This window comes from Lolium rigidum, chromosome 3, assembly GCF_022539505.1.
Source record: "Lolium rigidum isolate FL_2022 chromosome 3, APGP_CSIRO_Lrig_0.1, whole genome shotgun sequence".
NCBI classification, from domain to species: domain Eukaryota; kingdom Viridiplantae; phylum Streptophyta; class Magnoliopsida; order Poales; family Poaceae; genus Lolium; species Lolium rigidum.
Genome location: NC_061510.1, coordinates 184147071 through 184159419, shown reverse-complemented (window position 1 = coordinate 184159419; position 12349 = coordinate 184147071). Strand labels below are relative to the sequence as shown.

Here is a 12349-nt window from a genome sequence, read left to right as displayed (position 1 = left end):
TCCTCCACCAGCGCGGACACCCGCGAAGCAACCGCCGTCGACGACCATCCAAGGAGCCGGAGGCACCCCCAGCCAGAAGGCGTTGAAGAGCCGCAGTGACCACCAGCCCCGGAGAGCTGGATCTTCATCGCAAAGGAGCAGCGGCCGGCGACACGCGCCGAGCACCACCCGCTCCGGATCGACACGGACATGCCGGATCCCACCACCGCCAACCACTCCCCATCCTCAACAGCCGCACCACCCCCATCCGGGCTCGCCGGCCGCAGCAGAACCACCGCGACGAGGCCACCCGCTCCCGAAGCGGACCCCGGAGACCCCACCACCGGCCGGAGCAAGCACCGGCAGAAGCGAGGAAGAGGACCCGGGACAAAAGGCCCTAGCTTGACCGCCGCCACCGCCTCGCCGGTCAAGCACGGGCACCAAAGAGCCTCCACCACCTCTCCGACACAAGCGCCGGAACGGGGAAAAGAGGGGAGGACGAACACCACCACACCGACGCCATCGCCACCGTCTCGATCACGTCGGGAGGACACACACACACCTAGAAGCAACCCCTAACTATACACGACGAGGACCGGAGCTCCCCCCCACCTCACGGTGCCGGAACGGCGACCGGAGGTGAAGGGGAGCGGCGGACTCGCCGGCGAGAACCAGGAAACTGCGGGTCGCCTCTCTCGGTTACTGTATAAAGAGATAGGGACGGGGAGGGAGAAAGGTAGTTTTTCTTTCCTTGCTAGTATTATTAATGAATGATCTCCTTCGTATAATTTATATATCTCTCGTAGCTCGATAAGTATTAGTTGACTTACATATTAGCAAAATGTATTGTTAATAGTGGCCTTGCATATGAAAAAGGAGAGAGTAACTGTTTTATATGTCAAATTATTCTCCTGTGGCAAAGCACGCGCATTCAACTAGCTGTTAATAGGTTCACGATTTTTTTGTATTTTTCATAGGATGGCACGGGCAGTTAGCTAGTAACTATACATAATGCACGATGGAACCACTCAGGTCTACATAAATAGAAAACAAAAGAAACTATGCAGATGCACAAGTAACAATCCTGGTGAGCCTTATCAAAAGTGTCCCACACAAAATGCTGTTACAAATCCGAACTAAAAGATCCAAGGTGATGCATGAGTAATAACACGTACACTAGAGCACCTCCAGGGACTCTGTGTAAAGATAATCCAATATTAGGATGGCACGGGCAGTTAGCTAGTAACTATACATAAAGCACGATGGAACCACTCAGGTCTACATAAATAGAAAACAAAAGAAACTATGCAGATGCACAAGTAACAATCCTGGTGAGCCTTATCAAAAGTGTCCCACACAAAATGCTGTTACAAATCCGAACTAAAAGACCCAAGGTGATGCATGAGTAATAACACGTACACTAGAGCACCTCCAGGGACTCTGTGTAAAGATAATCCAGTACAAAAGTGATTATCATCGACAATCGTTTCTGTATCACAAGGCATTGATTTGTTCCCAGCCATCAGGCATTGGTCCAGAGATTCAGAAAGAAATTGGTGTATGACTGAAAGCTTGCAAGCAATGCACTCAAAGATCTGGAGACTCAACTGACAACAAATGCACCAAGCATACAAGATTACCTCAAAAGTTACATATGTCCTAATTTATATATATTTCATCCCTGCAATTCTTATCTGCCTTGATATCAGGTACTGCGCTAGGGAATAAATAACTCCTAACAACCCTAAAACACGCACGGCAAGTATGTCTGTCATTATAATTGACGGCAAATTGAGAGGCAGTGTCAGAAGCAGCTTCGAATCACTCTGCCTGACATAATCCCACATGAACCGACTGAAAAGTATGTGATTGGGTAGTGTGAGCACGAGAAGAGCAACATTTTTCACAGCATACAGCCAGCCTGGGCCCCCAATATCAAGAGCCCATCCTCCACTGCCAGGCCAAGTCTCCTCCCATGTCCTATACAATGCTGTCAATAGCAGATACCCAGAAATTGAAACTATTACAGGGAAGTAACGTTGCCTCTCACCAAATCCTGCAACGATATCTGAATCCTGGTTCAGAAGCAGAAGGATGGGTGCTAGGAAGAAAATTGCACGGTTTGAGCCACCAGTAAGTGTTACGTTGAGAACAAGGCAGATGATGAAACACAACACCACAGAAAAGTTGCCAATAGCAGGCATCCAAGCTGCCTCAGCAGCCAATCTCTTGATGGTGAAAGTTGGTGCAGCATGAGCTCTTCGTTGCTGCAGTAACCTTGCTTTGGGTGGAAAGGCAGAGCCCTGCCCGCCAGATGGACCATGAGCTATACCTCTATCTGCAGCTTTGTCACGCAACAGCAAAGCTAGTTCAAACTTGATTTCTAATGCAATGATAATGAATATAGCAGCATAGAGACCCAAAAGCGACATTCTGGCCCCCTCTATAGCCAGCATGTTAGTGAACTTCTCAGCTTCATCCTCATCTGCAAAACTTTTGGCCCTTAATTGTCCTTCTAGCAGATAGGTGACTGGGAACAAGGCTACTAAGAAAGAGAACACCCATGGCAAAACCCTCGTGCTGGACTCAGATGGAAGATGTGTGAATACTATGAAGACAGCAGCAGAAACGATTGTTGCAACAAGAAGAGGATATAGAACAACTGCCTGGAAGAAGTACTGGACAGATATGTAGATGCCTAGTGTAATTCCAGCTCCCACTGCATACAAAGCTCTCAATTCAACAACATACTTCACTGGGATGATAGATGTAACTGCTGCTAAGGTAAGTACCCCTGTTGCTATGAGCAGCCATGATGGCCATGTGGGCTTAGATGCCACAAAACCATATATTGAAGTGTCATCGTCAGATAAATGTGCTGCCATGATCAGCTCCGACCGGTATACCCACGACAGTCTAACAGGAGGCTGCATAATCACAAAAAGAAGCCCTGTGGCCACAACAAGTCCCAGTAATCTCTTTGCTGACTGCAAGAAAATAATAAAATATAATCAGTTGGTGCAACCTTAAAAGTACATGCATAGTGTGCATTATCAAAGTAATGACTTGACACTCCAAATGAAATAGGTATAAAGCAAAAGGCTACAATATACTCCCTCCAGTCACCAAAATTAATGACTTATCATAGTGTGCATGAGAGAGAGAGAGAGAGAGAGAGAGAGAGAATAAATACTTCTTACCCCTGGGTGTAGTTACACCCATGTCTAATATACTACCATACGGAAGTATATATAATACTTTTTCGGTTTGAGTATGTTCCTACACTATCGAAGATACTTGATACTTCAAATCAAGTACGATGCGGATTTTCTACCCGCGTTGATAGCTACGCATGCAGTTAGAGCGATTAGATGTGGTACAAAGATTCGTGCTGCTGTTTGATATCGTTTAAACTTTAAACAACGAAAGAATATCTTTCCGGTGTTGTCCACGAAAAAGACAAAAGGGCACTCGTGCCCGGCTCCCACCAACATTGTCATTCATGAATAAAACAACACAGTAAAACGGCACCGGTGTCCGGCTCCATGATGCTTGTCCCTCAGCTCCCAGCCAGCCACCGCCCCTCGCCAAGATCAAGTCATACCTTCCCTAGGCCCATCGTCTCTAGTGCTAGACTGAGGGGTGTCCCCAACCACCACGGCAAGAGAGATAGTATACCACAGCGAAAAAGATCAAATCCTCGAGAACATTTGTGCAGAAAAAATGTCAGGATCTATAGAAGGTAGATCTATAGAAGGTAGAAGGCACGGGGGAGGAAAAAGATCAAATCCTCAATTAACAATCTGAAATCATATTCCCGTACGACATGTGGCTCTACAATAGCAACATTTGGATCTAATACAACACGATTTGGACCATGAACACCACGAGCAAAAAAAATTAGGCATATTAATTAAACTGCTCCCTCCGTCCCATAAAACAGGACTAAAATTTGTTAAATTTGGATGTATCTAGACACTAAATAGTACCTAGATACATCCAAATTTGTATCAATCTCCGACATGTTTCATGAGACGGAGGGAGTATTAGAGAAAAGATCTGGAACTTGATAAATTTTGATTCCAACAAAAGAAATTAAGAGACCCGAGATGAAAAATGTAAGAACGGATCTAGATGATGGATTCATACAAAAAAAATCCTTGGGGAAAGGATCGGATCTTGGTAAATCTTGATAACAATTAAAAATCAGGAAATTCAACAAAGAAAAAGTAAGAACGGATCTGGATCCAGCTAATTGTTCCGCCTGGCTCCATCTTACAGAGGCCAACAGCAAAGACGTGGGCGAGCGCCTCCGCCTCCATAAAAGGGTGTTGAGAACGCCAGCCTCCCCACTGCAGTGTGACCGACGTCAGCTCGCTCGTCCAGCTCCAGCTCTAGAGGATGCGGGGCAGTCAATCCACATGGTGAGACATGGAAGACCTCGTTGGGGGCGCCGGGACCCAGCAACGCACGTGGCGAGGTCGTTGTGGCCAGCCAGGAAGAGATCAACGAGGATCTTATGGATGGACGAGGGCACACCTGGAGTTTGTGGCTCACGGCAGGGTGGAGGAATGCTGGCGAACGCCAGCGGCAGGCACACTCAGTTGTGCTGGGGATAGGTGGGAGAGCGAGAGCATGTGGAGAGAGAGAGAGATAGAGTTCGGGTATCTATACCCCTGGGTAGCCCAATATTTTGCTATATATATATTTAACCTATACTAGCAAAATACCAGTGCGCTGCTAGGAGAAAATACGAGTTTATTAAAAAAAGCTTTAAACAGCCTGCAATGCTTCATTAACCATTATGCAACCTACTCGCCACATATTCGACTATCTGGTCTAGCTTATATCTCCCACAAAACTAATCTCGCTGTCTTGTCTTCTTCAACTTCATCTAATAAAATGAACATTTTTAAAAAAAATCAAGGGTACTCCAAAAAGTTGCCAAAATTCATAAAACAGAGTATATATAGTATTACAAAATAATACTCCCTCCGATCCATAATAAGTGTGGGAGATTTAGTAACTAACTTAGTATTAAATCTCTGACACTTATTATGGATCAGGCGTAATATTATTGTTCTGAAGTTTATCAAAAAGCTACCAGTAAGGAGCTAAAAAGATCATAATTGAAATTAAATCTAATGTGGTATTCTATTATATCTTTTTACTGGCATTTGTTTTGGGGTTTTTTAGAATTTATTTTTTCCTCAAAATTTATGTTTCTTTTATTTTATCTCCTTTTGTTGACTGCGCTATGAAGTGAGGATAATTGCACCGAAATCACCATTAAAACTGCCTTCACACTGCTGGTGAGCCATGGTAACAGCACTGCATGAGAATGCCTCTCGCGTTCACATGTAGTGTGCAAACCCCTGACATCTCGATCTTCCGTTCTTCCTTCAGACACTAATCCTGAGCGGTCACCATGCCAAAGCTTGATGTCACCATCACAGGGTAATTCGAATCAGCTCGATCCGTTAACATTGATTTCAATGGATGGGTACTCAATACTGAAACGGGCGGACAATACCATTCCACTCTACAATCTCTGAAGTTTTTCTACTTAAGTGTCAGAGCATTCGAAAATTCTGAAGATTGCAATTGCACATTGCACACTGCCAAATTTCATGTACAGAATCACAAGACAAAAATCGCACATTGCCACACTCCATGCTCTTGACACCTGGCTCGATCTCATTGCCCAACACCTCCAAGCCACTGAATTTACATCTCCAACATTATGGAAGCAGCACACGGGCTACCAAGATACTAGATATGGGGCTGAGAGGGAGGTGGTTGAGGCAGCCCTGAGCTGGAGGAGTTCGCAGGGAGGCAGAGCTGTACTTGTTCAAGCGGACAATTTGTCAAGCGGACAATTTGTACTGCAGTGCTCCGGGCGGTGGTGGAGCACCGGCCAGTCGGCCACAAAGCTCAGAAGGACAGCGACAGAGCACAAACTTCCGTCGGTGGGCGTGGATGAGGGCGAGGGGAGCGCCGACATGGTCACGGCACCCGCACCGGCACAACACATGTGGGCGGTGACACGGTCAACGACCTCCCGCTGGCGTTGGTAGCTGTCGTTCCCATCCTTCCCGCGGAAGGTGCTCCCACCCAAGCTCCATCTCCGAGGAGAGCGTTCCAGGTTAGAGCAAGTCAGGATGTGGGAGTCTTACCATGACGGGAACATGGTCCGACATTGGACGGACGTGAGAAACACTCCTCAGGCCTCAAGCGCGTGGCGTGGAGAGGCGCCCTTCGTACCGGGCCATCCCGTCCAGCGCGAGGCGACACTACTATCACGTACGGCAGTGAGGCGGCCCAAGGGGATGGAACCGCCGGTGAAGCTTGGCGTGATTGAGCTCACGGCTTCGTACCTCATGTTGGGCTTTTCGGAGACGATGCCGAGTGGCGCCCCAAACGGAGCTTGGCCTTCCCATCCGACGCGAGGCGACACTACTATCCCGTACGGCGGCGAGGCAGCCCAAGGGGATGGAACCGCCGGTGAAGCTTGGCGCCATTGAGCTCGCGGCTTCGTACCTCATGGTGGGCTTCTCGAAGACGATGTCGAGTGGCACCCCAAAAAGAGAAACAATTTGTTTGTTTTGGTTGCAATCTCTACAGAAGTTTTGTCCCACATCGGTAAGCTGGCTTTGCCGATGATGTACGGGCGATGGCAGGTTTATTTGACGTGCGAAAACTTAGAGCCGGTTTTTTTACCTACCGACACCACCAATTGCAATTTAATAGTAAAGACATATATACATATATATGGCTATCTTACCAGAAATTTAATGTGGTGTTGTAATATTTTGTTCTCTCTATTCGTTTTTTGTTTTCTACTCCCTCCATTCGTTTTTTATTGAATCTGATTTAGTACAACTAGAAAGGGAACGGAGAGAGTATTTGACTGTCATCTAATTCTCTCTTGGGGCAGCTGTTTATTTTCTCTATCTTAATGAAATGGGAAGAGCACCTGCCTTTTACATAAACAAAAATACTGAAAGGTTCAGACTCCAAACTTTAAAATCCATATGCTTACTGGCCTCTCGTAATCATGCTCAAGAAGAACCTAAATGCTTGCATATAACTACATGATGTCATGTTGACCTTACATTGACAAGCAGGGATTATTTCAAGCATTTACCTAGCGTAACAAAACTAAAAGGCGAGGGCTGTAACTTCCAAAGATACTCTTACGACTTCACATTATTTAATTACTTTGTGCATGCTACATGAAGAAAAGTACTTAATTGAAGAATGACGTACAAGTGGGATCCTTTGTATAAACTCTTGATATAAGTATGGAGTTATCTAATTCAAAATCCAACGGATGGAAAGCATTCTCCAGTGTTCCAGGGCAAAAGACTAAAAGTAACATTATCTCATCAAACAGCTGGCATTGCGTCTACAAGACTCTATTTTCAGTTCAAAAAACATCAGACAATATTGAAACTAACACACAACTCAAACATGTCAAAGTTCATAGACTTGCATCGTCATTTTTCTGGACACATTCTCATCTAATTTACTGGGGCAGGTCAAATCACTATGTAAAACCAAAAGCAATGTCAATCACTTGGGCATTCTCAAAACGCTACAAATTTTCTTGCGATATGGGGCTAATGATTGTATGTCAATGTACAACATTTCAGAGTTGTAAGAGTAAAACATTAATGTCTGGAAAATCAACAAACTCTCAATAGATCTTCGTTGAGTAGTTGAGAAAATTCACGTTAGTGTGCAAGTATAGCAGTAAACCGTGAATAGATAATAACGTCAAAGAAGCTTTTTTGGGAAGAATGATCTTTTAAAACAGAATAAAATGCCAAGTATCAATTACCTGAGCATGAGGGAAATGGAGAGCCACTATTGGGATGCAAGCAACACCAGTCAATAGAATATATGACCCCAAAAGAAGTCCATCTGAAGGAGGCCTTCCATTCCACCACTGTAAAGCTTCAAAAACTGTTTCGCGACAGAGCCATGCAGAAAAGGCTACTACGGATGCATGGAAATAAGCTTGCCAAATCTTCATCATTGGAGCCCCTTTGGACTTGTCTCTGGAAGGCAGGAAGACTGTTCAGTGAAGAAGTGAAGATATTCAGCTAGAGGCCTAGAACATGAAGTTAAAGCAGGTACCTGTAAAGAAGTAGAGGAGGGGTGACAGCAAGTAGTAAAACAGCTGAAACCCATACCACCGATCTTGACGTGATAAACAACATTGATAATTTTGATGAATAGAGACAAGTCAGGACCCAAGCAGCTTTGGGCCCAAGTCTCTGGTCAACAGATAATCTTCTTACAAGAGCCAACCCGAAAAAGGTTGTGATCAAAACCATATAATTTGGATACATTATATCATCCTCAAATCCAAAGTAGTACATGGTAGCATAGTTGAAGAGTCGGTTCTCAATGTAGCATAGCAATAATGCATGACCAATAAGACCAAGTTCCACAAGAAAGCGCAGTTTTGTTGGGAGAAGTGCCAAACCAGGAACAGCCATTGCCATGATGACAGCTGCGACAATGTACTTGACGAACGATTTCATTGGCATGCCAGCAATCCAAATATTTAGATCCCAATAGTTATGCACTACAAACCAAAGGACCATCAAGCTTGATATTGCCACAAATGTGAAGTATGATGACAAGCTTTTCTTAGTAAAGAACCTCGCCACATAATAGCCAGAAAGCATTGGGAGTGGAAGGAACTGCAAATAGATCAATGAGGAGTTCAATAGATGGAACAGCAAAACAACAGAGAGCAGCTTGGAAATAGTCATATAGATGCTGACAAACAGCAGCTTCCAAGATAGTCATATAGAAGCTGAAACTTCAAGGACAGGTAGTAAATAAAAGCAACACCAATAAAAATAGTTATTCTCTAGGTATCCATACTAGGACAACTGGGTTGCAGTTTCAACGGGACATGTTGTTGTGTCATTACTAAAAGACCAGACTAAGATTAGATTGTGTCAATAGATCTCAAGCGAAAAAATCAATCCTATGGGCAATCTCCAAAAAAAATTATCAATGCACACCGTGTCATGCCAATCCAACCTAGTCGACCATGCAAGAAATGTGTCTCTAGTCTCTACATACCCAGCCACCTTAAGACACTTTCAGTGAGAAAGACCCTATTAGCACACATCCTACTGATTCCATGAACGCCCATATGTTCAGGGACTTCATTCACTATGAAACTGGAACAACTGAAGCAGACCAAAAACATCATTTCATCAATGTTACATAACAATACATTCATGTGTTAATTAAATAGTGAAACCTGTCATATCAGGGCAGGGCAACTTTCAGCCAGTACAGATGTGTCAGCTTTAATACAGATAATAAATAATTTCTCAAAGTAAAATAAACAGCAAAATTGAAGAGCACCAACAACAAGAAGCCATTGCCATGTATTACCGGACAACTTTGATATGGGAACAGAACGAACTAATGTTGATTAAAATATGGATGATAATATTCACCAAGACAACAGTTATTTCTGAACAGATTAGTGCTGAATCATGAACTCTAAACTGAAAATTCTAATCAAGCCTGGCCACCAAAAGGGCAGATATCACTTAGTATTCATCATATGAGGATCATCCAGAACAACTGCCAAAAAAAATGCATGACCTACATTAAGTCAAACACTTAAAGGGGTCTACGTGTCACCTTGAAACAAATGGGACAGTGACTAAGATGGACAGCCAACCACAAGCATACAGATCAAAGGCAATGAAAAAGAAAATTATTTTACTTAGAGGTTAACTCCTTAAAAGGATGTATAAAACTAGCTGAGAAAGAAAGAGTGAAGCACCAATATTAGTATCTAACAACTAGTATATAACAATTTAACATACAGCAATAATTATTAACTTAGATGCACCAAAGACTACAAGGGTTTTGATCAATTTCATAATTTATAATACGTACAAGATTTGCTTTACTCTTTAGTTTATAACAGGTGTTAGTTCAAGATAGCATGCGATGTCGCTAAGAATAATAAGTTGAACAAATAAAAACACAGATTAGAATATTTCAGAACGTATTACAAATAAACATTTGAGTTGTGCTAAAGTAGATTACAAAGTTGGAATGCGGATATCACAATGAAGCAGATTGTAACATACCACGAGAGGGAATCCAATGACTAGAGAACCTGCTCCACTGACAAGCACGGCCAACCCCGTAAAAGCCAGCGAGCTAGCTGCATCTCCAACCTTGCCAGCAGCATGTGCTGCCAGACCCAAAGCCCCACCAAGCATGGTGACGGTGACAAGCAGGTAATTCAGTGGCGGGGGTGCATGGATGTACCTTCCAAAGGCGTGAAATACAACTCGAACCTCTAGGCAGAGGACCACTAGAACAAGTGCAACGAAGCCATTGGTGATCCTTATGTGATCCATTGTGCGTGTATCCCTGGTAATCCACCACAGGGCACCTCGTGTAGATGCATAGAGCTGGAACAAGAATGGTACAAAGAAGAGCAGAAGCAGATCACACACATTGGCCCATGATGCAAATAGTGTGGCGTGGTGAGACGCAGCATGGAACAGCACTGGCACGAAGAGTAGATACAAGGCATGCACACAGCTCTCCAGCGGGCCAAGGATGCCATCACTGTCCTGCAATGGAGCATCCTGTTTTCGGTTCTTGAAGCTAGACGGGCGGGGTATGGAGAAAAGCCAGTAGAAGAGCATGGTGAATGTGGCGAGATAGTAGGAAGCATTAGTCATGCCGACTGCAGAGACAACTGCCCATGTGAAGATTGCAGGCGCTGCAATAGGCACGCACGCAAAGAGGAGGCGCTCGAGCGCGGCAACGATTGTAGGGTTCTCAAGCTGGATCCAGCGGAATTGGAGGGACGCCCAGACGCCTATGAGGAAGGAGGTCTCGGCGCAGAGGAGCAGCGCAAGTAGCGTGAGGGGCAGCGTGGTGGAAGCAGCGGACGAGAGGGATGCTGAGAAGAAGAATGCGACGTCAGCAGCGAGCAGTGCCGCCCAGACTGTGAAGAAGGCGGCCTGCCGGAGCCGCAGCGCGTCGAGAAGGTAGGCCGCGGCGAGCCCAACGGCGAGGACGGCGAAGACGGGGATGCCACCGAGGTCGAGGAGGAAGGCGGCGGCCGGCGCGAGCGCCGCCGAGATGCGCGCGTTGTGGGCAAAGCCCGGAGGCGCCGCGGCACGGGGCCCGGCGGCTGAGGCGGAGGAGTTGGGCCTGGAGGTAGGGGAAGGGAAAGAGAGGAGGGGTTTGGGGGAAGAGGTGGAGTTGCGGCGGTCGTGGTGCGGCGAGGGGGACGAGGACGGGGCGCGAGTGGAGGAGAAGGTCGGAGTGGAGACTGACGGGGAGAAGGGGAGGCGCCCGTGGCGGGAGCTGGAGCTGGAGGCAGATAGATCCATGGCGGGGCGGTAGTGGTGTCGACCGAAGGCGGGCGGGATCTAGGGTTTGGGTTTGGGAGGCATCGGCGGCGGCGGGAGAGGAAGAAGAAGATTGGCGACGGGGATGGTCGAGATTCGAGAATGGAGACGAGATCTCAAGGAGGGAATGGGGAAGTCGCTATACGTACGAAGAAAATCAATCCTCGTGAATTCTTAAGACTAGACAGACAGATGGGTCCACGCACGTCAGCTACAGTACCTTGAGGAGTTGATGTGGGGCTTGAAAAACAATCAAATTGGGTTTTCTCACGACTTATTCTCCCCCTTCTTCCTCTCAAGGAGCTACAGTACCTTGAGAGTCTTCCACCTCCCACCGGGCCAATCCAAGGCCTTCTCTGCCGGAATAGCCGGCCGGAGAAGGCTGAAGAGAGGCGCTGGAGTACATATTCTTAGGTCTAGGGTCAAATCGAGTCTAGGTTTAGTTTGTTCCCAAGTGGAGTCTGGCGAGATGCCGTCGAGGATTTGGTCGCCGGGAAATCGAAGCTGCTTCCCGGGGCTGCAAGAGGTGGTGCTGCTTCCCATGGAGCTCCGATGGACGGAGCCGAAGATGGGTGGCGGCGGCGCCCCTGCATCCTCCCCAATAAGCTTGTCTGCCTCTTCTTTGATGAGGCTGGCATCGCTGCGGTCCTCCTTCTTTTGAGCCACCATGGAGGTGGAGATGAGGAGGAATCCCTTGGCGACGCTAGCGGATCAAAGATCTGGTGCCCTGGAGCATATCCTCCCCCTCGAGCGCAACACATGGTGGCCTCTCGCGCCGCCATGATCTCAGGCCAAGAAGGTGGCCCAAAGTCAACCTCCAGTTCGGAGGCCCTCTCGATCCGCCGTTGGGGCTCGACGCCTCCACAAGGCCAAGTGGTTCGTCCCCGGCCTTGCGCAGGTAGCCAACGGCGGGATCTCGTCGTCGGTCGGGAGTTCTCGAGCAACCT

The 12349-nt window shown here is 46.5% G+C and overlaps 1 protein-coding gene across 1 annotated transcript; it reads right to left on the bottom strand.

Annotated features, from left to right (window-relative positions):
• Positions 1-1388: 1388 nt before the first annotated feature.
• LOC124702813 lies at positions 1389-11528 on the bottom strand. Its single transcript, XM_047234988.1, has 4 exons — positions 10119-11528; positions 8122-8693; positions 7823-8042; positions 1389-2966 (listed from the first exon to the last, which is right to left on the bottom strand). The coding sequence occupies exons 1-4, from the start codon at positions 11382-11384 to the stop codon at positions 1644-1646; spliced, it is 3381 nt and encodes a 1126-aa protein (XP_047090944.1). The 5' UTR covers positions 11385-11528; the 3' UTR covers positions 1389-1643.
• Positions 11529-12349: the final 821 nt, after the last annotated feature.

What these genes read in the sequence shown, in the direction of transcription:
- LOC124702813 (XM_047234988.1), bottom strand. Translation starts at nt 11,384, where the DNA reads ATGGATCTATCTGCCTCCAGCTCCAGCTCCCGCCACGGGCGCCTCCCC. An exon ending in TCATTGGATTCCCTCTCGTG is followed by an intron (nt 8,694 to 10,118) that starts GTATGTTACAAT and finishes ATCTATTTGCAG; the next exon opens with TTCCTTCCACTCCCAATGCT. An exon ending in TCCATTTCCCTCATGCTCAG is followed by an intron (nt 2,967 to 7,822) that starts GTAATTGATACT and finishes ATTTTCTTGCAG; the next exon opens with TCAGCAAAGAGATTACTGGG.